This window comes from Penicillium manginii (genome assembly GCF_028828005.1).
Source record: "Penicillium manginii strain IBT 31320 chromosome Unknown utg000008l:1.0-3226943.0:1.0-3228205.0, whole genome shotgun sequence".
NCBI classification, from domain to species: domain Eukaryota; kingdom Fungi; phylum Ascomycota; class Eurotiomycetes; order Eurotiales; family Aspergillaceae; genus Penicillium; species Penicillium manginii.
In genome coordinates, this window is record NW_026643109.1 from 2,954,305 (window position 1) to 2,977,801 (window position 23,497).

Genomic DNA, 23,497 nt, shown 5'->3' on the forward strand with positions numbered 1-23,497 from the left:
TGGCTCATGTGAGACATGGCCGAGACGGGTAATTTGTTCCGAAAATCCGCGAGCCTCCGAGATCTCGTATGACCTCGGTAAGCTCTAGATGAGACGGTCCAGCCAAGTCATTATATTTTAGTAACATTCACAAGTCTATAAGTAGCTCCTGAAATGCCGTGGCTTCGGTGCCTAGATCGTCAGTCTTTACCGTTAAAAACAGTGAATCCTACATCTTTTGATTATTTTTTAAACACCATCATGCACCTTGTCACTCTTATTTCTTTTGCCTGCACTGTAATTAGTGCCAGCGCATTCCAATTTCCAGAATTTGTTCCTCTGCACCGGCGCCAGGAAGCGGGAACGCCTGCATACGAATGTCATGCCAACTGCGGTATGCTCCATATCATATAACCCTATAATGCGACTCCTTGACTGACCAACAAGGCGGTGTGATTGTCGACGCTCGTACGGATGGATACTGTGATTCTGAGGATTTCACCATCGAGCTGGCTGATTGTTTGGCTTGTGCTCTTGAGTATGACATCTGGCAATACTACGGGACCTCTGTGTCCGAGGCTGCTGAAGCATGCGGATTGACCGCCACCCCCGCCGAAGCATCATCCACTACTACGTCTGACAGCGCTAGCGCTACGGAGACTGCCGAACAGAGCGCTACTTCTGTAGTCGACTCCAGCATAATTACTGATACGGCAAGCTCCGCCACTCGTACCACCATCATCTCGACCTCGGTGCCAAGCTCCAACGGTGTACATATCTCTTCTCGGCCATTCTCGTCGATTCCTTCGGCTACCGCTGCTAGAAGCTCGGTCAGTTTCGCTTCTACTTATAGGGCTTCCAGTTTGCACAGACAGCTAACTTATTATAGGCCGCTAGCACTCCTTCTTCCAGCACCCTGTACAGTGGTGCTTCATCCACCACATATGGTCGATCACTTCTTGATGTTTTGGCAGGATTTCTTGTTGCAAACTTCATGTAGCGGATCCGCTACGTATATGGATGTATGTGATTCTCCCTGGAGAAAGATTGAGGGTGGTCAGAAGAAATATGGATAGTATGTCTTCATTTCTCTCTGTGTCAGGTCTCTTCACCTGTCTAGTCGTGCCTATTGAACAATGGGTTATTTTTAGTATTAATAGTGGATAACTAGAGCTTGTGTCATCTGCAATTTTTGAGAGTATAATTATTGTTTAACATCCGATGCTTCGTGGGAGATCAGCGCCTCCCAGAAGCAGCGCCCGATATCACCTGCTTAAATTGAAATGTGTCTGTGTTTTGTGCATAATTTGCTTCTAGTTTGATAATTATAAATTGCCTGTTCTGCCTTGCTAACGATATATGACAGCCACAGCACGATGTGCGCTTCTCCCCACCCAAAGCGGTTTTTCATAGATCTGTATTTTTCAGTTCATCATATAGGAAACGGGCAATTATTCTTCGAAAATGTTACTTACGAAGAATCTACTCCGCCAGGTTGTTTGCCAATTCTCGGTATGTGTGTCGTTTGTCGGAATCGGCCATACGTCACTGGGCGACCCAGATTGCCGACTTATGTTCCAGTTTCAGACGGACGATGATGAGTTAAACATCATAGAAAGTTTTCTGAGAATCCTTCTTTCGGTACTACTATCCACTGTTCTCTTTGGGAGATTGATTTCCGAGGAGCAATGCGTGGGAGGATGGCTGTTTGCTGACCAGGCGCATGGAGAGTCGTTGCGCCTTGAAAACCAGCCTACCACCACATATTTTGATGAAAGTGAGGATGGAGATGATCCAAGGCCGCAGTTCATGAGTTCTGAGCCTATTTATCGCAACGCGCCTCCTGAAGGCTTGTCTCATCTTACAGCGGTCATGATATACGGTCAGATGTCTTTTATTACCGGCGAAATACTGCGCCTTGCATGAAGCTGGATCAACTTCACGATTGTTGAATACTCGGTCGCGTACGCAGAGGCCAAAGAATGTTTGATTTTCTCTGTAAGACGTATCTAAAGGGAGGCTAGCTTAACATTGGTGATATTGCGGTAATTGGATACGACCTGGAGCCAGCAGGGCGCATTCTTGGGTTACAGGAATTCTAGAGCGATAATACCCTTGATCTCAGAATTTTACATTACCCTTTCAAATATGTATAGTAGTGATTTGATGACAACTAAAGTATGTTGGCATGTATTTGGTTTCGTAGGTATACGAAATAAGACACTATTATGTATAAACTACCAACACTGTGTGTTGCGCAAAAATCACCTATACTTGATTTGGCATCTTGAAATCGCTTCTCAGGACACAGAAGAGTGGTAAATGAAAATGTATTTCAGTAGATAGCGGTCAAGGTCCTACGCAAAGATTCAACCAATGTCTAGGGTCCAAATCCGTCACTTCTAATGACAAGGAAAGATAATATTAAGCAATATTTCTCGGATTCCATTCAGATAGTTATTGTAGACTAGACTTTTACACAGAAAACATCTCCTCCACGAAAATATGTTTTCTGTTGTAGTTCAGAGGAATTGATTGAGTTGTTATTATTCTTGAGGGGATACACGAGGCTATATACAACGGGAAGACCAAGTTGATTTGCAATCAACTTGATTCTTCGTATAGGCAACCCGGGATTATTTCCGATGTTGCGGCTTTGTTCCTGGCCTGCGCCAGCCTCATATCACAACATTCCCCCTCAGGATCGCTTTGCTCGCAGGGCGATACTGGATCCATACATTGCTGCCAGACCTCGGTAAAACCACTTCAAACCTCATGGGAAAACAGTGGAAAGAGCGCCTGTGCTAATGGAAGGTCGGCTTCTGAGTTTCTGTGGTTTCGACTCCTAAGAGACTACAGAAGTTGGAAAATGCCGTCGGTCCCAAAGGCTTGGTGAAACCATCGGCTGCTTGTTCGGCTGTCGGAACATACCGCAGGCTGATTTCTCCGGTATTCAGAGCTGCTCGCTGGTAATGGAACTTCACATTGAAGTGCTTTGTCGGCTTGTGAAACTCTGAGTTTCGAGAAAGTGCAATCGCCGATTGGTTGTCAGCCATGATATTGGTCACTGGCGATGTGTAAAGGTGCGTTTCCGCCAAGAATGTGCGGAGCCACTGGAGATGGAGAATGGCATTATACTGTCCGAAATACTCGGCATGAGTCGTGGACGTGGCCACTTCCCCCTGCCTTTTAGACGACCAGGATACTGGAGCTCCTGCAAGTTGGAACACATAGCCGGACGTGGAGTAGGCACCATCTGAAACGACGGAGCCACCAAAGTCGGCGTCAGTGTATCCAATCAATCTTCCGTTGCGGTATGTGATACAATAGGATTGTGTGGCCTTAATATAGCGTAATAGTCGCTGCAGTGCGGCTTGATGGTGCGCTTGCGGTCGGGATGTGAAGCGACTCAACGCCCCCAGCGCAAACGCGATATCGGGCCGGGTTCCGACCATGAGATACATCAACGAACCGATGGCGGCCCCAAATCGTGCTTTGGTTTCTTCGTCGGAGTCCGGCTCCTCCGGACGATAATTAAGGACAAGCTTTGGGTTCATGGGCGTGTTCTTCGGCTGACATGTCTCCATGCAAAAGTCAGAGAGCACCTTCTGGATGTACTGTTGTTGGTGTATCGAGACAGATCTATCCGCATGAAATTCGAACTGGATTCCCAGGAACGAACGTGGGGTTCCTAAGTCGTTCAATTTGAACTCTGTCTCTAATGCCTTTCGAACACGCTGGATTTCCTTGTCATTGGCTGCTGCAACTAGGAAATCATCAACATAGACGCAAACAACACAGTCGCTCTTGTAGAAAACACAATTGTCGGATTGAGCCATGGTGAAACCGTGTGCGGTCAGGACGCGGCGGACGCATTGGTACCAGATCCGCGGGGCCTGTTTTAGGCCATACAAGGATCGTCGAAGTCGGCATACATACCCTGGCTCTTCGAAGCCTTCGGGTAACTCCATATAGATAGATGAGTCAACATCACCATGGAGGAACGCGGTGACCGCGTCGAATTGGTGAAGTTTCCATCTACGCAGCACGGCGCTAGCGACGATGCCGCGGACCGAGTCCATCCGAGATACGGCTGTGAATGTTTCATGGTAGTCGACACCCTGTTTCTGTCGGTAGCCTTTGATGACCAGTCGCGCCTTGCGTGTTCCACTAGTCTTGGTCTTAAAGACCCATTTGCAGCGATCACATGCTCTCCAGCCGGAACGTCTTTACGTAGAACCTTTTCCCAGGTTCCATGCTCGAGTAGAGATGCATATTCTTTCTGGATGGCTGCCCACCACTCTAACTGGTTCGGACCTGATACAGCTTCACCAAAGGTCGAGGGGTCGACTTCTTCCGCCAGGGAAGCTTTCAGCACCCCTGTTGAGTACACCTTTCCGAGCGACTCCAGAAGCCGCCGGGAAGGTCTTCTCCTACGACCATATAGAGAGTGGCCGAGGTCTGGTATCGATGGAGCTTTATGGTGGGTTGGATTGATCGGTGGAGGTGTCTCCGGCACTGGTTCAGATGGCATTCTCGTTAGCTTGTCCGGCGCCGGAGGTGTGGCAGGTGGTGTTAGCATTGCGCCAGGTAGTGGTGGCGCTGGTTGTGGAAAGGCAGGTGATGGAGGAGCGTTGTCCGGGAGGTCGTTGCCTGTCTCCCCCTTGATGATTGGCGCCACAGGGGTCCTTTCATCGAACTCGACATCACGGGAAAAGACTGCCTTCCCTGAATGAACCTCGTAGAGCTTGTACTGGTTGGGTTCGCATTAACCAAGCATTCGGCACTCGGAGGATCGAGGTCCGAGTTTCGCCCGATGTTCTTTTGGGATCAATACCCATGCGCGGGAGCCGATTCGTCGCAGGTGCAACAGTGTGGGCGGCTTCCCGTATAGCATTTGAAACGGTGTCTTTTTCTGCAGAATTGATGCTGGAGCGCGCAGCTTGAGATAGACGACCGTATCCACAAGCTCGGTCCACCAGGAAGGAGGAAGTTTCGCATCGGACAGGAGCGTGTTGATCCGTTCCCGGATAGTGCGATTCGTGCGTTCGGCCAGCCCGTTCTGCCCTTTGCAGTATGGCGGCGAGGTATCAAACTCAACTCCCTGGGACTCGAGGTGTGTTCCAATCGGCAAGTATTCTCTTCTATTATCGGTGAGGAACCTTTTTATCCGGGCGCCGAATTGTCGGTGCACCCAGGCTTCGAACTGTCGGAAATTTTGTAGCGCTTCATGCTTCCATCTCATGGCATATGCCCACGAGCCACGAGAATAATCGTCAGTATAAGTGATAACGTACCTAGAGCCATTTTTGGCAACTGGCATTTCCATAATGTCCGAGTGGATCATTTCAAATATTCTCGACGAGTGCAGACGTGGCCGTCTTGCACGGGAGTTCCTCTTCTGATGCTGCTTACCCGCCATGCAGGCCGGACACTGTGGCGTTGCCAGCAGCTCCGTCCTAGTCAGTGGTTGGTATGGAGTGCCGGTCTGCCGGAGGACCACCCTCAAGTCTCCCCGGTTCAGATGTCCCATCCGAGCGTGCCACAGCGCTTCGGTGGCCTGGTCCACTTCTCTGCAAGCATATTCTTCAAGTATCACAGCTTCACCACCGAGTTCAGAGGTTGACGCTGCGCATTCTGCGCCACTTGACTCCGGAAGGTCGTCGACGTCCATGGCCACCACCTGCGGTTCCAGGGAATCTGCATGGTCATGAGCCGCCGGCGCCCTCGCCAGTTGGACTCGTTCTTGGGATCTCTGGCTCACATGGCACCGCAGGATCAGCAGATCCTCCTCCGTATGGTAGGCGGTCCCTACCGTCCGTCTTCGGTGTTGCACAAAGACGTTCTGTGGATGCGCCACCACCGAGTAGCGGTCTCGTAGTAGTTTCGGCATGCTAATCAGGTTCATCCCGACGCGTGGCGCGAAGTACACATTCTTTAACACCAGGGGTTGGTTGAACTTCCCCCGGAGTGTGAGCTTCACCGTACCAATCCCTTCGGCTTCCACTGGATTGCCCGCCGTGTCCAGCATCTTGCGGTAGGGCCGCAGACTACTGAAGCAGCTCCGGTCCCAGCAGATGTGGCTGGTGGCGGCCGAGTCCAGGTTCCACCGGGGTTGCGGTGCGTGGGTATAAAGGGTCGTTACCCTCGCCCTCACGATATTGATCCTCGGTCTCTTGGAAGTCAGCTGGCCCTGCCGTTCTTCCACCTGGCTTGATGATATGGTGTTTCCTGGTGAGCCGGAAGCACTCCGTTCTGTCTTGACGGCTGAGTCCCTTTGCGGGCATAATTCTGGGTGTTTCTTCCAACACTTAGCGGCTATATGACCTCGCTTCTTGCAATGGTTGCATTTCTTTGTGTTAGCTTGGACTGTATTGACAGATGGCCCTGTTGCCCCTTGCGGTGGGGTGGGAGAGTCCTTTCTCCGTACCGTCTGTTCGGCATTAGCCAGACGGTTTCCGATTGTGGTTGGATTGACCGGATCTTTGTCATTTTGGATGGCATCCACGATCAGGATGTATTCCGGTCCGATCTGTGTCAACAGCATTGCAATATGTGCCCTGTCGCCAATTGATCCAGGGGCGATGGCATTCAGCCGATGCACCAGCATTCGCACGCGATCTACAAATTCACGCACGCTGGCACAACGGTCGCCAGTCGTTTCGCGAAGCTGGGCGAACAGCTCGCAAAACGTGGCGAGCTCTATGCGCCGGTACTGTTCTTCGAGTTCATTCCACAGGTCACGGGAGGTCTCCAATCCCGCGACGTGCATACTGATGTTGGGGGAAAGGTACCGGAAGATGGTGTGGTAGGCCTTAGCCTCGCGACGCGACCATTCACGATGGCGCTCGAACGCTTGGATCTCCACTTCGAGGTGCGTGTCAATGGCTCGCTGCCTCACCGCCCCATTAAGGTGGGAATCTACTAAGGGGCTGATGTCCGCTGTAATTGGCTTGGCATACTTGAACAAGCAGTCTGGACGTTGAAGGTCGCCCGACACCATATCCCAGACCTGCCTCGCTTTGAGGTAGGAGGTCATGAGACGTTTCCAGGTCGCGAAATTGTCGCTTCCTGTCAGAGGCTCGATAGCCGTAATAGCTCGGTCGGGAGAGTCATGGACCAGAGAAGACATATTGATGACTGGAAAAACATTGCCCATTGCAACAAACTATTTGTCTACATTTCCGTCAATGGCTTCCACATGCTCTGCATATTCCACTTCATTTTGGATCTAATTTTCGAAGGCCGGTATATATCGATGCGCAAGAATCAAAGCATCAACTCGACGCAGAGATAAACTTTGTACTTGCGCAAGTTTGCATTTCTTGCACAATAGGACACATGAAGCCCGTAAGCGACGTAGAGCAAAATGCTTTATGGTTACACGGCAATCCAGGAATGTAAAGCAACGAGGAGACTTGATCAGCATTAATACTTCGCTAGTGTCAATAGGTTAAGTCGATAATCTATTACATTCTAATATCGTTATTATCGCACCCAATAATAGATTATTTCTTGTATAGAACACAAATAGGCAGATTTTAAGGGAGCTAATAACGCAGGGGGTGGCCGGACACTAATCTTGTGGCACTATAGGACGGTCCCTACATAGGATGTCGTCCTACCGGCAGGACCGTTACAAGGTCAAGAATTCACGTTCGTGTAAGATAGTGAGGATGCGGTCGAATATGCTTTTGGGCGATGGTTTGATGGTCCTATGGCGAAAGAGCTGTTCCATCCTGCCGAGCCTTTTTTTCAATGGGAGCGTGACAAGGCATCATCACTCGGAGTGCGTAAGATGGTGAAACATTTGACAAGAAACGACTCACATAAACCGTCATTGAATCACGCAAGAAAGCGCCGTTGAGGGTTCGCTGGGGGGTTGCACAACAGAGCATCAGATGGCTTGATTGAGGGACCAGACTTCAGGCTCAGATGAGGGACATACTGCGGTCCAGTTAGAGCAAATGGTAGTGAGCCCTATCCTCTTGTGGACAGGTTCGAATCGGAAATATTCGCCGTAGTAGTGACGGAACTTAATCCCGGGTATGTGATGCGAACACTAGAAATATGCTTCTCTTCGTGGATCTTTGTTTACATCCTCAATTCAATAACACGTAATATGACGCAAAAATAAACGCTGATTTATTCTTATGAAGCGAGCTAGGAGTGAATAAAACGCATTTAAAGTGACTATGCCATGCCCTAACAACTTCGAATGAGTGATATCCAGTCTCAACGTCCACCGGTATCATCAGTTTGCCTCTTTATCAGTAGCAAAAGTACTCCTTTGATATTCCAATTCATGTATTCGTTTTCTGCAAGTGAAGCTTTGATGTCCCACAAGAGTGCTGCCCTAAAGGTCTTAAGGCGAGAGGTGCTTCCACCCGATGGTGCGTACGACATTCACCCTTCCCCGGCCAGGAAGTCATGTTTCGACTTAAGCAAGTTACTGACGGAAATAAAGCTGACAACAAATAGTGATTGCGCGGCATCAGCACAGAGCACCGCAACATTCGGATTCGTTTTGCGTTTGCACTATGAAAGGGTACAGATATAGGGGTTATCTTCCGATGGAGATCATTTTTATGGTGGTAGAGAATCTCGACCCCCATACCCAAATATCACTCTTGACTGTATTCCCTACACTCATAGGAGGGTTTACATTTCGACACACAAGTATTCAAAACGACGAGGGAAATACAATTTTACACTTACTTGCGGAGAGCACTGAGGAGAAGCTGATCAAAAGACTGCTATCAAAGAGAAACATTCCACCAGACGCGAAGAATAATAAGGGTCAAACGCCACTATTGTACGCAGCTCAGTATGGAAATAAATGTATGGCGATACTACTAGCAGAGAGAAATGATGTCACAGCGGACTCAAAAGATCATTACAATCGGACTGCTTTATCATGGGCAGCGACTCGTGGGCATGAAAACATCGTGAAAATGTTGATGGAGCGAGATGACGTCAAAGCAGACTCAAGAGACGATTACGGACAGACACCCTTGACATGTGCAGCTTTCCAAGGACACGCAAGAGTGGCCAATCTGCTGGTGAATCGCTATGATGTTGATGCTGACTCAAAAGATAATGTCGGTCGCACGTCTTTATTATTGGCCGCAGCACGTGGGCATGAAGATGTCGTCAAACTATTGCTGGAGCGAGATGACGTCAGAGCGGACTCGAGAGATAACTATGGACGTACAGCACTAACGTACGCAGCTTTACAAGGAGAGGCGGGGGTGGTGGCTCTACTAGTGAAACGGAATGATATTGACGCTGACTTGATGGAAAACAACGGCCGCACACCTTTATCGCGGGCCGCTGCCCTTGGACATGAAGATGTCGTCAAACTGTTGCTGGAGCGAGATGACGTCAGAGCGGACTCGAGAGATAACTATGGACGTACAGCACTAGCGTACGCAGCTTTACAAGGAGAGGCGGGGGTGGTGGCTCTACTAGTGAAACGAAATGATGTTGACGCTGACTTGATGGACAACAACGGCCGCACACCTTTATCGTGGGCCGCCGAGCGTGGGCATGAAGATGTCGTCAAATTGTTGCTAGAGCAAGATGACGTCAGAGCGGACTCAAAAGACAATGATGGCCGGACAGCAATAGCGTACGCGGCGTTGCACGGAAACGCAGAAGTGGTGAAGCTGCTAGAGAAGCAGAATGACGTTGAGCCCGACTCGAAGGATAGCGATGGCGGCACAGCCATATCATGGGCCGCCGCGCGTGGCTCTTTACGTTTGACAAGGAGAGGATCTTGGGTAGATTGATATCTTATGGGATAAGCAGTGCAATTGTTAGTTGGAATCTAGTTCACTTCAGATATTTGTCACTCACATGGTATAAGTACAGTGTGTGTGTGCGTATCATTTATCCTGACCCCTCGCAATGACCTTGAAACTCTGAACTGAGGGTTTTTTTTCGAGTTCAGGTACTGCATACCTCCACAGTCTTACGACTTGATTCCCGGGAAGGGAATCCGCCACGTACGAGTCTTGATTGGATAAGATCGCTAACTACCGCTTTTAGGAAGTAGTTTTATTGGGGTCACCTCACAATGCCCTCCCTCACGTGATATCTACACCGACATTACTGAGGGCCTCTTCCTCGACCAACTGCCTAACGAGAGTCAGTTGCTCGCCTCTGCTGGTAGCTCGTCATCTCTCACGCAGTCAAGTCTCAATTTTGTCCCTTCCGCCTTCCCTCTGTATATAGAATCCACTACAATACAGACACATTGCCTCCCTACAAGGGAGCGCGGACGGGGCCATATCTGACGCTACGGTCTATGACCGCAGCGACAGGTGACCCGTTATGGCCAAACTACACTCTTCTTGCTTCTCTTGACTGCGTGAGGTCACCAATAAATAACACTCTATTTGATGGCCATGAGGAACTGGCAACACGAATCCCTATTCTTTTCTCAAATTTCATCTTCCTTCATAATCGATATTAGATTTTTAGACTACAAGCTCTAGCAGACTTGGGCCTCGTACAAGGCTGTGTCCGACTATTTGTACTGTATTGCCGGGACCTTGAAGCTGGAAATATCTATGCTGGCTTCAATCAAGACAAATTTTGGCTTCATTAGGCCAAAAGAGACCTTGACAGCCTCATTCTCGTCCTCAGAGGAGTCGCAATTTATTAAGTATCCATGCGCGTTTTGCACCCTTCGTAGTGGCCCCGTTCTCTTTGAGGTATGATCTGGTAGCTTCGAGATCCTTGTATTGAGGACTACCAGCATTGATCAACCATGTAAGCGGCGAGCAGTATATATCATCCAGGGAATTGACCTTGGCACCGTTCTTCAGCAGAATTCTGGTGGCGCCGAGCGAGCCATACTCTGCGGCCCAAGAGAGAGGAGTTCGTTTATTATGATCAAGATCGTCGACAAGAGCACCGATGTACAGCAAATTTTGAAGAAGTGCGGTGCAATCTCCCATTGCAGCGAAATGGATGAGAGACTTTTTATATGGGCCTCTAGGGTTGCATATACCCCTGAGTTGGATCTCGTCGTGTGTTTTATCGAGGTAATTCATTATGTCTTTGTTCAATCGGTTCTCCCGTATATACTTCAGGAGCTCAAACTCTTTATCAATGATGCTTGTGGTAGTATGCGAAGCCATTTGAACTTGATTGTGCTGTATGGTGTCGACCCTGACGTTTAGCATGATATTGCAGACGGCACACAAACTGGGATCGAAAAATTATCAAGTTTTTATTTATAGCCTCTAAGATTTGAATCTTGGCATTCACCTGCTACTTTATGCTTTTTTATGCCTATCAGATTTCTGCCATATTAAAATAATATCCGATCCAAGGATGCTTAAACGAACTCTTCGGTTGTACGACCTGTACCCGAAGACTTCTTTTCCGCAGAATCTTGTTGCCGACTAATAAAGCATTCCTGGACGTTGCTGTAAAAGCCAAAAATCTTCCTACGTCGCAATTATAATGTAAAGGTGACACAGATCAATGTGGAAACAGTATTGCCTCCCAAAATATGAGTCGAGCATGATTGACTCCCGGGGTGGTAATTAGGTTAGAAGCCGATGCCGTAGAGGGCAGTGAAAATCAATGGAGAAATTCATTAGCAGGCCACATTAGGAGAATTCTAGGACCCGCAAAATCACCAGTCAAGATTTAGTTCCAGCAAGACCGCGAGCTCATCGGTATTAACGGAAATGCCATTCCCATGCGCCCCGCTTTGAGACACGCTGAGTCAACGCAATAACACCCAGTGCCGACGCTTACAGTAATCTGTTCAGAAGCGGAATTTCGATTACTACACTCTTGCGTCTTAACTTGATGAAACAAATGAGCCACAGGAATAAGGGACCGTATCGCTGGGAGAGTAAGTTCAAACTCTCAACGCGAAATTTACGACCTAGATTCGCGACCTAGCCTCTGGCTTCCCCTGACCTATCAATCGATGGAGACTTTCAGCGGTAAGAGCTTAAGATATACGAGGAGATACAGCATGTATAGGCTCTACACACACATAGAAGATTACGAAGACAGATTACCCCCCGAGAAACAAACCCTTAGTTTGCAAACCTCCCAAGCTACGATGTTCAGACAAAACATCCCGAAATATTTTTCTTGTTGGTTTGAACGACCTAGCCTTTTAGCAATACATTTCAAGTTTGCGATTATCAGGCCATCGCATGTCATGCGTGGATATCCCCCCTGAACTAGCACGTGCAGCAAGGCTCTGCAGAAGCGCAACTATCTCGATGCTCCCTCTTTTCCTAGCTTGGTTCAGGGGAGACACGCCATCATTGTCTGGAATCTCGCGCTCCAGATCTGGCAGCTGCGCCAGTTGAAGGATCAGTCTTTTGTTGCCAGTATTTGCTGCATGCCACAGTACCGAGCGGCCTCTCTGGTCTCGCTCATTCACCAGAGTCTTCCAACTTGAAAGTAAAAGATCTATGATCTCGTCTCTCTTGGGGTTCTGGCCGCCGTATGCCATGGTAGCTAGAAGAAGTGCGCTATTCCCCGCGGAATCGAGATGGTTGACGTCAATGCGTTTGTGATTCAACAGGATTTGTATTGCAGCGGGGTCTTCATATATAACAGCCAGATGAAGTGCGGTGTATCCTCGGTTGTATCGAGTGTTGATATTGAGTCGCGGGTCTTTCAGAAGAATCCTCAAAATCTCGTGTTGTTGATATTCGAGGGCTGTCAGGATTGGAGGTTGGGCTTTCGAACCCCCAGCATTGATATTAATATCATGTTGACAAAGTAACTTTCGGACGTTTGACAGTTTTCCTTGCATGATAGCAAAGGACAGGGCGGCTTGTGCCCATTGGTTGGAGGAAGAGATATCTAGAGACTTGTCGCATGGAAATGGACCAACTAGACCAGAAGATCCCTGGAGGGCTGATATCATCAGACGGGTCAGCTCTCTTTGGTCGTACTTATAATTGTATGTGTGGTAGTGACTCACGAATGACAGGTGGGAGGTGGGCCATATAATCGAAAAGGATGGGATTATCTCGCTATTTTGGTATCTCGATTTTCGCGATGTGGAGAAGAGAGAACTTGTTGCGCTATCATCACAAATACATGCAGGGCAGTATTTATAACGAGACTTTGTTGCGAGCAGCTTTGATCTCGAGAATATTTGATCTGAATTCACATATTTGTATGCGTGAGCTCCCATAGTTGGGCTAATCCGATTGCCGGTTTATTGAGAGTTCATCAAATAATATTATGGATCTCTGAAGTCCTCAGAAGAGACTGATTCCGAGGAACAAGCGTTCTGCTCCTAGGAATCTAGCTGTCAAGGGCTAACATATCTTTAGATCCGGATTTTATTTTTCAGAGCGTTAACAGCCAAAAATAGGAAACCACAAGCTGACCTTAGACACAAGGCTTAGCGCGAGCAATCAGGAGAAAAATTAGCTTCCTCGTGTTTAGAGTACCACATATGAGCCATGTGGGACCGTACCCTGCACAAATCGTGTATACTGCATGCCAGTCCCTGTCACATTATTAACATAGTTCCCAGGAGCTTGATCTAAATATTGCCTTATGCAAGCTCAAAGCTGATGGTAAGGCAAATATTCTACGGGTAAAGAGTGACGATTCGCCTCCTCCTTGGATACTTTAAAGCTCTCCTGGCGTTCAATGAAGCGTCGCCTTATTTGGTGATCTTTATCTCGCCATCGACGCCCTCTTCTCACCGTGACACATCTATTTCAATTTCGTTTGTCATGGCTTCCGAACTATCCTTCCAAGCACTGCTGATCACGATGCTTCTATTTGCTTTGATTGCCAGGCTACTTCTCTTGTGGGTGTTCGGAGATAGTTGGCCACTTCATAAGATGGACTTGGCGCTATACGTCCTATCCTTTCTCCTGTCCACTGTACTGGCAGGGCTGTTCTGGGGCGAGAAGCAATCTATATGGATAAGAATCCTTCTTGGAATTCTTTCCACAATTCCTTCGATGCAAAATGTTCGTTGTAGCTTGAGAAAAGCCAGTTCTATGCTAATACTAGCCTAGTTTCTCCGCATCGGTTTTCAGCAGCTCAATAATCCATTCATAAAACCATCGACGCGTGTCGCATTCAGAATTTATCCTTTGACGTCTACGGTTTCGAAGATAATAATTACATTCATTGGGACATTCATGCGCGATGACATTCATTTCATTACTCCCTTCTTACTTTTCTTGGATCATCTCAGTGAAATTGCATGGTGCCTATGGTTAGTAAAAGGTGCCACGCAGGGTCGGAAGAAGCTACATGTTATTTTGACCCATTTATCAAACATGGGTCTTATATTGCTAGGAGCCGCTATCCTTGGCGCGATTTCAAGAAATTGGGAAATTGTGCTTGAGGTATTTTTCCATCATGAAAGCTTACACTATGAGAGAGCTGACACAGATTAGTTCCAGCTTATCATTTGTACAATGCGGACGATATACAGCCAGTCTATTACGTAAAGTGCAATGAATGGCTTTATGTATATTGGCTGAACCAAATTAGGCCATTCCGAAGGATCAGGAAGTTGTCAATGATGAATCAATCATATCATTGACTCCAGTGGAAAGGGTTTGCAAGTGGAGAATGGGTGTCAGATGGCTGTAAAGCTTGGTCGTAGCTTTTTCATGTAGGCTAGATTTACACCACAAAAGAATGATTGTACATTAAGGGGCCTGGTGAAAGACAATCTATGGAGAGCTGCGATCCTACAATGCCAGCCCGCTTAGCTCCATTTCCTTTTTTTAGCTTGACACAGGGGATGTTTATAACTTCACATGACAACAATATCACGGTCGAACACAGCAGTGGTTATATAGCTCTTGTGCTGAAGCCATCTGTCAATCCACGAAATTTCTAAAAGCCTAAGAAAAGAAGATTGGTACTTTAAGATCAGGTTGGAGAACAAGGGAATATATCGTGAGATGAGGCTGTACAGATCAGGAAGCAAGCCGCACCATCGGAATTAGCTCCGAGATGTCTATACAGACAATCAACTTGGCTCCAGATCACAGGATTCCGGCCTTAGGCGTCTATGGACATTCATGGCTCTGATTGGCTTATAACTCTTTGCAGCGGTACCCAAATTCACATATGCACTCAGTTCCCGGGAATTCGATGTGGGTATTGCTGACGGGCTATCCAATTACGGTAGGTGTGATGGTAGGGTCAGGCTCCCAGGAGTTCATAGCTAAATTTAGACCAATCATTTCTACGGAGGCTTTGTGGATAATTTGGACTAATCATGGCACCTATTGGCTCATCATTCGTCCGCTCTATTGGTGGTATCCAATTATAGCATTTTAATTGACGACCCACAGGCTCCTGGGAGCCAAGACCAATTATGAGCCAATTATCTCAAAGACGACTTGTGAGCATGTGGGCCATCGATGGCACTAATTGGCTTATATTGTCCGAGTACCCACCCGCCTCCGCTTCGTTCCCAGGACATTAATGTGGGTATTGCCATACCCAAAGACGAGACTGATCGCAAAGGTTTGTTCTACAGAATTGTAATTGACATATAATCTGACTCACTAAACAAGAGACTCCGTTGTGAGATGGGGCTGTATGGATCAGTCCCGCGCCCCACTAACGTGGTCAACCACCGAGTGGGCCACCCATCTCCACAGACGCGTCGCGTGTCGCAATCCCCCTTTTACAACCACCACCATGCCTCCAATTCGCCATGAAAGACGCCAAAAATTGGTGGAACAAGAGGGCAGGCTTGAATTTGCTATTAAGGCCCTAAAAGACCAAAAAATTACGTCGATTCGCGAAGCTGCACGCATTTTTGGTGTACCGCGCACAACGTTACAAGGGCGGCTGAATGGCAATACCCATCGACCAATTACTCGCCCAAATTCAATGAAATTGACTCCAATCGAGGAGGATTCATTAGAAGATTGGATATTGGACCTTGATTCGCGTGGAAAAGCCCCTACCTATAGAATGGTAGCAGATATGGCCAATATATTGCTTGCGGAACGGCATACTACTACCGTTGGCCAAAACTGGGCGTACAAATACGTCAAACGTCGAGAGGCTCTCAAAACCCGATTTTCACGCCGATATAATGCACAACGTGCGTTATGTGAGGATCCAGAGGTCATAAAGGAATGGTTCCTGCAATATGCCAAAAAGATTGCCGAATATGGTATTCTTGATGATGATATCTACAATTTTGATGAAACTGGTTTTGCAATGGGGATTACCAGTACTTCAAAGGTTGTAACTGGCAGAGACTATCATGGCAAGCGAAAACTCCTACAGCCTGGTAACCGAGAGTGGGTAACTGCAATTGAGTGCATCAATATGAACGAGGTTCTACCCCCAACCATTATTTTCAAAGCCAAGAACTTAATGACAGGCTGGTTCAATACTATCCCTGAAGACTGGCGGTTTGAGGTCAGCGATAATGGATGGACAACTGATCAAATAGGCCTCTCATGGCTTGAAGATTGCTTCATTCCGTATGTCAAACGAAGGCAACGTGGTGCCTACTCACTCTTGGTGATGGATGGCCATGGGAGTCATCTTACTCCTAAATTTGATGAGATTTGTATGGCAAATAATATTATTACAATTTGTATGCCTGCACACTCATCCCATCTATTACAACCATTAGATGTTGGTTGTTTTGGCATATTGAAGCACTTTTATGGCCAGTATGTGCAAGATATGGCCCGATTGGGTACTACACATATTGATAAGTTTGACTTTCTGGATATATACCCTAAAGCACGTGCAGCAACCTATAAAACCTCTGTTATTATAGCAAGCTTTACAGGCTCAGGTATTATACCCTATTCGCCTGAGAGAGTACTACAAAAACTAGATATACGCCCTACAACGCCTACACCACCACCACCATCACGCGGTAGCAATAGCAGCAATGATTTTATACCACATACACCATGCAAATCGGTCAATTTCAGACGGCAAATAGCTTCAATTAATCACTTAATTGAAGAGCAATCAGTTACAAATACCGATATACAACAGCAATTGGAGCAGGTTAGCAAGGGTGCACAAAAACTTGCAAATAACCATGCTATTCTAAAGGCCAATATGACTCGTGTGATGGCTGAGAATGGGCGGAAACAGCGCAAGAATACTATAAATAGTGTTCAAATTGCCTACGAGGGCGGTATTACTGTGGAGGATATGCAAATTCGTCTACAATTGGTAAATGAAACCAATATCGCGACACCATGGCACCCGCGCGCGCAGCAGGATCGGCGAATGAGAGGCCACCACAACGTTGTGGTAATTGTAGGGAAGTAGGGCATGAGCGAAATAGGTGCCCGCTTAATAATAACGCCTAGTTTTTGCAATTTAATTGGTGTTGGTGGCTTTTTTCATACAAAACGTAGTGGTTATGGGAATAGGTGGCCCACTCGGTGGTGTGGCCCACTCGGTAGTTGACCACGTTACTGGTTGCTTTTGGAGCTCAGCGAGATTGATTGAGTTGTTTTTATTTCAGAGGGGATACATGAAGCTATACAGTCAACTCTCGAAGGCTGTATTATCCACAGAGGGATGGACGTAGACATGATATGTAGAAAGGGGTGAAGGAAATGACAATAAATCATACTTGAGCACATCAATCTTTGATCAATCACCTTACCGAGACGTGGCACCTGGTTGACTACGCCAGTTTCCGCCTGCTGAAACAGGCGGGAGAGGAGGTGGTCCATTAGGGGAAGCGGTGCGTAAGGGCAACATCGCGGAGTGCAGGTTTGTGCGGGAATTGGTGTTGTTGGAGCTCGCGGAGCATCGACTCATGAATGGGCGGGATGGGGCATCAACCGCAGAAGTGGGATCACCGAGGTGCTGGCGCATCTGGCGGTGACCGGAGCGGATATCGTCGTCATCGTTGGTTTCCAGTAAGAGGTGCTCCAGGGAGGGAGGGGGCGGAGAATGCGTGGAGCGAGACGATGAGTAATAGGGAGAGAACTGAGGCTGGGGCTGGGCCTGAGAATTATAGGATGGGGAGTTGGAAAAATCGTTGGCAATCTTTAGAGAAATGTCGCCTGAGTTTGAGGTATATGGTGACTGCTGCGGAGTGTGGCTTGACTTGCTGATAGGAGGGTGCTTGCAAATTGTCGCTGATGTGGGCCTACGACAGGAGATGAGGCTGAGTTCGAGGTTGGTGTCTGGGCGTCACGGAGCGATTTTGGTGCTGGTGGCCCGAGATAGGTCTTGCGGTTGTGTTGGTCTTTCATAGTGCCCAACCCCCAAGGTCAACGGGCGTCCGCGTAGCGACTTGCAAGGAGCGTCCTTATCCTGGGAGTTTGGAACTGTTTGATTTTGCCGTCAAAAAGTTCAACTTACATATAGTTCACGTGGCGTCGACCGCTCTTCAGCTTTCTTCAATAAACACTTGCCAAAAAAATTTAGGCAGAATAGGTGGGAAAGCATCGTTATTGGGCAGCTTGGGCGCTGTTTCGTGGACGATTTGGGAACTTTCCATCCAATAGCTAGCTCCGTGACTGTCAGGCCCACACTCTCCACACGTCGGAACGAACCGTGTAGGCTCCGTCCTGAATTCGCTCGGGGGCCATGTAGGTGGAAGTGCCAACAAATGTATCGGCAAAGGAGTCGACGGTCTCAGTAGCGACACCGAAATCACCAAGCTTGATGTTGCCGCGGGAGTTGACCAAAATATTGGAGGGTTCCATATCACGGTGCATGATGCGGTGGGCCTCGTAGAGGTAGACAACACCAACCAGGACAGACTCGGTGATTTTTTCTACTATATCGACTCGCACAGGACCGAAATCTTCGGAAACGCGATCAAGAGCTATCGTGGCATGTTAACTATGTCCTCACCGATTTCCCCGCCGATTGAATTACCCGAGATCCATGTATTCCATTCACAGCACAATATCTCTCCCTTCATTCTGGAATGCACCGTAAAAGATGACAATATTGGGACAGTTGCAGTCATGTCCCACTCGGAGTTCTCGTAGAATCTGTTTCCGCACGTTTTCTTTGGCCTCGACACGGATAATCTAATGCGGAGGGAATGCGAAATCAGCATTGATTGATAAAGAGCAAATGAAAGAGCAAACCAGAAGATTTTTACGTACCTTTCAAGCCACCACCACCTTGGTGGATACGTGCATCAACTTAGACACGGTATCCTCATTTCCCAGCCCCGAGTTCCTTCAACGAGACCAAGTCCTCACTGCGAAGATCGAGGCGGAACTCCAAGCCAATCTCGAGGGTGTCTGTACTGCTGCTCTCGCTGTTCCCGATGCCTCCAGGGACCTGAGCATCGCCCTCGGACGCAGCGAGCTTAGGGCCGCGTTGAGGTCAAGACCTTTGACGTTATTGCGTTTCAAAGTCCGGACCTTAAACGGGTCGGCCATGGTAGGAGTTGCGTAATTCAGATATCTGAAAGATCAGGGCCGTTATGTGAAGACAGCAGTTGAGTTTGATAGGAGCCTTTGTCTTTATTTTCCTGTCTCGACGCGAAAACCATACCCTGTGTTTCCTGAAGTTTATTCAAGAGCCCGAGGCCGCTTCAATCATTCCACGTCCTCCAAATCAATAACAACCAAACGCCCACTTGGGTATCCCATAACATATTACGCCACTCACCGTCGCTGTGGAAAAACCATACGACCGGAGCACGGTCAAAGCCTTGTCGCGTTTTGGTTGAAGCTGGAATTTCCATTGTTGATGAAAGGCGAGATGTATCAGTTCTGGCGACGAAAGACTCACGAGCACATGACGGATGCCGCCAAAGCTGAGATACTCGCTCCGGCAAAACCGCCACATTCCTTCGCCGCTAAGCGGCTTCACTCGAGCAAAAATACTATGAAATGATGGATAAGCCAAAAGTTACTCTCGTGGACATTAGAAGCAACCCAGTCACGCGTCTTGTATGCAATGACATCGTCCTTGCGGATGTGACTGTTCACGGAGCAGAAGATTTCGCCCTAGCGACGGGCTTCGATGCTGCCACGGGTGGATTCAAGGATATAGATATCACTAGGCTTGGAGGACTTACACTTCAGGAACGATGGAGCGACGGGACACATGCGTATTTGGGCATGGCGGTTTCGGAATTCCCAAATTTATTCTATACTTAAGGACCATTCTTACCTTCGGCGTATGCCAATGGACCGGTTGTTGCCGAGTCGCAGGCAGATTGGATTGTCTCTGTGATGAGGAAGATGAGAGACGAGGGACACACCCGGATTGATCCTACCCAACAGTCAGAGCGCGAATGGAAGGCGAAAGTGTTTGCTATTCATGCTATGAGGCTTCGCGACAATATCGAACGGAGCTGCTATTTGGGGTAAGTTAAGCCTTTCCGTCTTCTATGTGTATCATGCTGACACACGCTTAGCCTTAATTTACCTGGGGAACAGCGCGAGCCTCTTAAGTTTGCTGATGGGATCCCTATATATCGGCAAGTAATTCAAGACGCTATTGTGCCGGATTGGAAAGGATTTAAGTTGAGCTAGGAAATGTCCTTTTGACGACGGAATATCTCTATATGTTGATAGCTCATACTCTACCTACTGAGTGCGGAATTTTCTGCCTTCTATTCAGAGTGGGAACATCTAACACCGGCAATTCCGAACTTGATACCAATGATTTAGTGGTTGAATACAATAAAGTATATATATGCATTTGTCCTTCAGTCTATCTCAAACGCCCTACCACGGGATCTCAGCTCCATCATACTGGTGGAGACCCTCAACGTTTTCCATCCCCGGGATGAGAAGTTTCAGGAACTTTCCATTGATTTCCACTGCATGCTTGTCTAGAATATCAAGGATTGCCTTGATACTGGTGTCAACTTCAAGTTGCGCCCATTGGCTTCCCATGTCAGTTTTAACCCACTTTGTCCAAAGTTAGTAGAAGTTAAAGATAATATAAACTTGAGAAACGTACACCAGGACAAACCGCGAAGAACGCAAATCCCTCTTCCTCATACTGGATAGCATACTGCGCAGTTAGACTGTTTAATGCAGCCTTAGAAATCTTGTATGCAGGATACGTTGCCTGGGCAAACTTGCGAGTATTCGAAATGGCGCCTACACTCGAACCCCTATAAATATATCTAGTTAAGGATAATTGTCTGTATGATTAAGGAGTAATCAAACTTACAAGTTTAAGACTTTCTTCTGGTTTCCTTTTTTTATTAATGGGAGGAAAGCAGATGTGACGTCTTGAACAGTTTCGACATTGACTTGGATTACCTCCAGCAGGTTGTCCATGGCGGCAATGCCCTCCGGGGTGGCGGGCATGATGCCCGCGTTGTTGATGAGGACGTCCAGACCCCGGTCGGCAAGTTTGTCCTTTACCTGCTCCACTGCCGTGGTAATGCTGCTCTTGTTCGACACTGCCATGTGAAGAACTATGACGCGACCGTTTGATTCATCTGCGAGCGTTTGGAGTGCTTTGCTGGGCGAGCCGCGGATTGCGGCAAAGACGATAGAGACCTTCTCTGCGGGCTGCTGGCTGAGTTGTCGGACGAACTCGAGGCCGAGGCCTCGTCCGGCTCCTGTCACCAAGTATGAAGACATGATATGTGGGCAGTATGTAATCAAATGTGCTGAATATATAGCAGTGCTAAGTGCGTAGTTATGTTTGAAAGACTTTGACCTTGAACCTCAGATTGTTCGTTTCAAAGTTGAAATGATTAATGGGCTTTGGTGGGAGTGGAGGGATCCAGCGGCCAAGAAGCCCCTACACCTAGACCTATATGGGATAGGGTCCTATTGGGTCCTGTGGGATCATCCAGGGCGAACCGAAAAATTTCCTGTTCCTCGGGGGATCCCGTTAACCCCAAATCCCGTTAACCCCGAGCTCCACATGACCCTAATCACCCTAGCTGCCGATGACAAATTACTCATTATAAATCAATCTCTCGGGGTTCGTTATCTTGAGATTGACAAGGTCTATAGGACTATGAGATTCTTGTCCTTTCTTTTACTTTCTTGATATTACTTTTCACTTAACTTTATCACTTCAATGCAGCCCTTTCTTGATTAATTGGAATTTCCACTCCATTAGTAGACAGCAATACTTTCTAGCAATCACTTCACCCATTATGACCAGGCTTTTCACCCCTTTGCGCGTTGGAGGCATGGAGCTTTCTAACCGCATTGCCATGGCCCCCATGACCCGCTTTCGCGTCAATGATCACCATGTCCCTCTCCCTATCGTCACGGAGTACTACGCCCAGCGTGCTTCCGTGCCAGGAACTCTCCTCGTTACCGAAGGAACCATCATTACTCCTCAAGCAGGCGGTTATGCCAACGTGCCCGGTATCTGGAACGACGCCCAAGTTACCGCCTGGAAGGAAGTCGCGGACGCTGTGCACGCGAAAGGCTCTTACATCTACATGCAGCTTTGGGCGCTGGGCCGTGTAGCGAGCGCTGACATGCTCAAAGCCTCCGGCTTCGACCTCGTCGCTCCTAGTGATGTACCAACCTCTTCAGAGGCGCCATCCCCACGTCCCCTAAACGAGGACGAAATCCAGTCATACATCCATCACTTTGTGCAGGCCGCTCGCAATGCTATTGCTGCGGGCTTCGATGGTGTTGAGATTCACGGCGCCAATGGCTACCTCATTGACCAGTTCATACAGGATGTCACCAACAAGCGAACTGATCAGTGGGGTGGCAGTGTCGAGAACCGTGCCCGCTTTGCGCTTGAGGTGACCCGCGCCGTCGCCGACGCTGTTGGCGCGGACCGTACAGCTATCCGCTTCAGCCCTTACAGCAAATTTCAGGGTATGAAGATGAAGGACCCGCAGCCGCAATTTGCGTATTTGGCGCGCGAGCTAGCTCCCTTGAAGCTGGCGTATGTGCATTTGGTTGAGGGCCGACTTGAAGGTAGTGAGATTATTGAAACCACCGATGAGTTGCACTTTTTCTTGGATGCGTATCGGGGTGCTGGGTCAGTGATGGTAGCTGGTGGATATGAGCCTGAATTGGCGAGGGAGGCAGTGGATCACAAGTACAAGGATCACGATGTGATTGTTGCGTTTGGTCGGCCGTTTACCTCGAACCCGGATCTGCCATTCCGAATCAAAGAGAATGTGGCTCTCGTGCCACACGACAGAAATGTGTTATATCTTCCTAAAGACCCAAAGGGGTATAATGATTGGGAGTTTAGCGCTGAATTTACCAAGGCTGTGCAGATTGCAGCTTGATTCAACTCAGGTTAAATGCTCCTGGACACGGGTCTTGCCTAACGCATTTGATTTCAATCTCAATTATAGCCGACTAATTGGATATGTGAAGAACTCTGTATTTCATTGCACCTATTGTCTTATTTCTGAACTTTACTAGACAGTGGGACATTCGCTGCGGATGGCCCGTGAGAGTGGGGCTAGTTTTGAAGCATAATTTATGAGGAATACGCTATATTCTTTGTACTATAGCTGTTAAATATAAATATAAATACAGTCAAAAATACAGATAATACTTTTGAGAAATAGGAAAAAATTTATAAAATTAACAGTTATTTAATAACTTTG

At 47.8% G+C, this 23,497-nt stretch overlaps 8 protein-coding genes across 8 annotated transcripts; 4 read left to right on the forward strand and 4 right to left on the reverse strand.

The window, feature by feature from the left end:
• Nucleotides 1–240: 240 nt before the first annotated feature.
• On the forward strand, nt 241–979 carry N7533_011694 (uncharacterized protein; the record flags this gene model as incomplete). Its single annotated transcript, XM_057108344.1, has 3 exons — nt 241–373; nt 427–809; nt 869–979. 3 exons carry the CDS (start codon nt 241–243, stop codon nt 977–979), a joined length of 627 nt encoding a protein of 208 aa, XP_056955722.1.
• A 464-nt stretch (nt 980–1,443) lies between these two features.
• Nucleotides 1,444–1,905, forward strand: N7533_011695 (uncharacterized protein; the record flags this gene model as incomplete). The annotated part of the gene is made up of 1 exon (XM_057108345.1): nt 1,444–1,905. The coding sequence occupies one exon, from the start codon at nt 1,444–1,446 to the stop codon at nt 1,903–1,905; it is 462 nt and encodes a 153-aa protein (XP_056955723.1).
• A 4,257-nt stretch (nt 1,906–6,162) lies between these two features.
• On the reverse strand, nt 6,163–7,111 carry N7533_011696 (DUF4219 domain-containing protein; the record flags this gene model as incomplete). The annotated part of the gene is made up of 2 exons (XM_057108346.1): nt 6,163–6,246; nt 6,410–7,111. 2 exons carry the CDS (start codon nt 7,109–7,111, stop codon nt 6,163–6,165), a joined length of 786 nt encoding a protein of 261 aa, XP_056955724.1.
• Nucleotides 7,112–8,933: 1,822 nt separating this feature from the next.
• N7533_011697 (ankyrin repeat domain-containing protein) lies at nt 8,934–9,770 on the forward strand (the record flags this gene model as incomplete). Its single annotated transcript, XM_057108347.1, has 1 exon — nt 8,934–9,770. The coding sequence occupies one exon, from the start codon at nt 8,934–8,936 to the stop codon at nt 9,768–9,770; it is 837 nt and encodes a 278-aa protein (XP_056955725.1).
• An 855-nt stretch (nt 9,771–10,625) lies between these two features.
• N7533_011698 (uncharacterized protein) lies at nt 10,626–11,126 on the reverse strand (the record flags this gene model as incomplete). Its single annotated transcript, XM_057108348.1, has 1 exon — nt 10,626–11,126. One exon carries the CDS (start codon nt 11,124–11,126, stop codon nt 10,626–10,628), a length of 501 nt encoding a protein of 166 aa, XP_056955726.1.
• A 6,487-nt stretch (nt 11,127–17,613) lies between these two features.
• N7533_011699 (uncharacterized protein) lies at nt 17,614–19,364 on the reverse strand (the record flags this gene model as incomplete). The annotated part of the gene is made up of 4 exons (XM_057108349.1): nt 17,614–18,084; nt 18,519–18,793; nt 18,905–19,004; nt 19,182–19,364. The coding sequence occupies 4 exons, from the start codon at nt 19,362–19,364 to the stop codon at nt 17,614–17,616; spliced, it is 1,029 nt and encodes a 342-aa protein (XP_056955727.1).
• A 1,299-nt stretch (nt 19,365–20,663) lies between these two features.
• Nucleotides 20,664–21,536, reverse strand: N7533_011700 (SDR family oxidoreductase; the record flags this gene model as incomplete). The annotated part of the gene is made up of 3 exons (XM_057108350.1): nt 20,664–20,849; nt 20,902–21,058; nt 21,118–21,536. 3 exons carry the CDS (start codon nt 21,534–21,536, stop codon nt 20,664–20,666), a joined length of 762 nt encoding a protein of 253 aa, XP_056955728.1.
• Nucleotides 21,537–22,063: 527 nt separating this feature from the next.
• On the forward strand, nt 22,064–23,170 carry N7533_011701 (alkene reductase; the record flags this gene model as incomplete). The annotated part of the gene is made up of 1 exon (XM_057108351.1): nt 22,064–23,170. One exon carries the CDS (start codon nt 22,064–22,066, stop codon nt 23,168–23,170), a length of 1,107 nt encoding a protein of 368 aa, XP_056955729.1.
• Nucleotides 23,171–23,497: the final 327 nt, after the last annotated feature.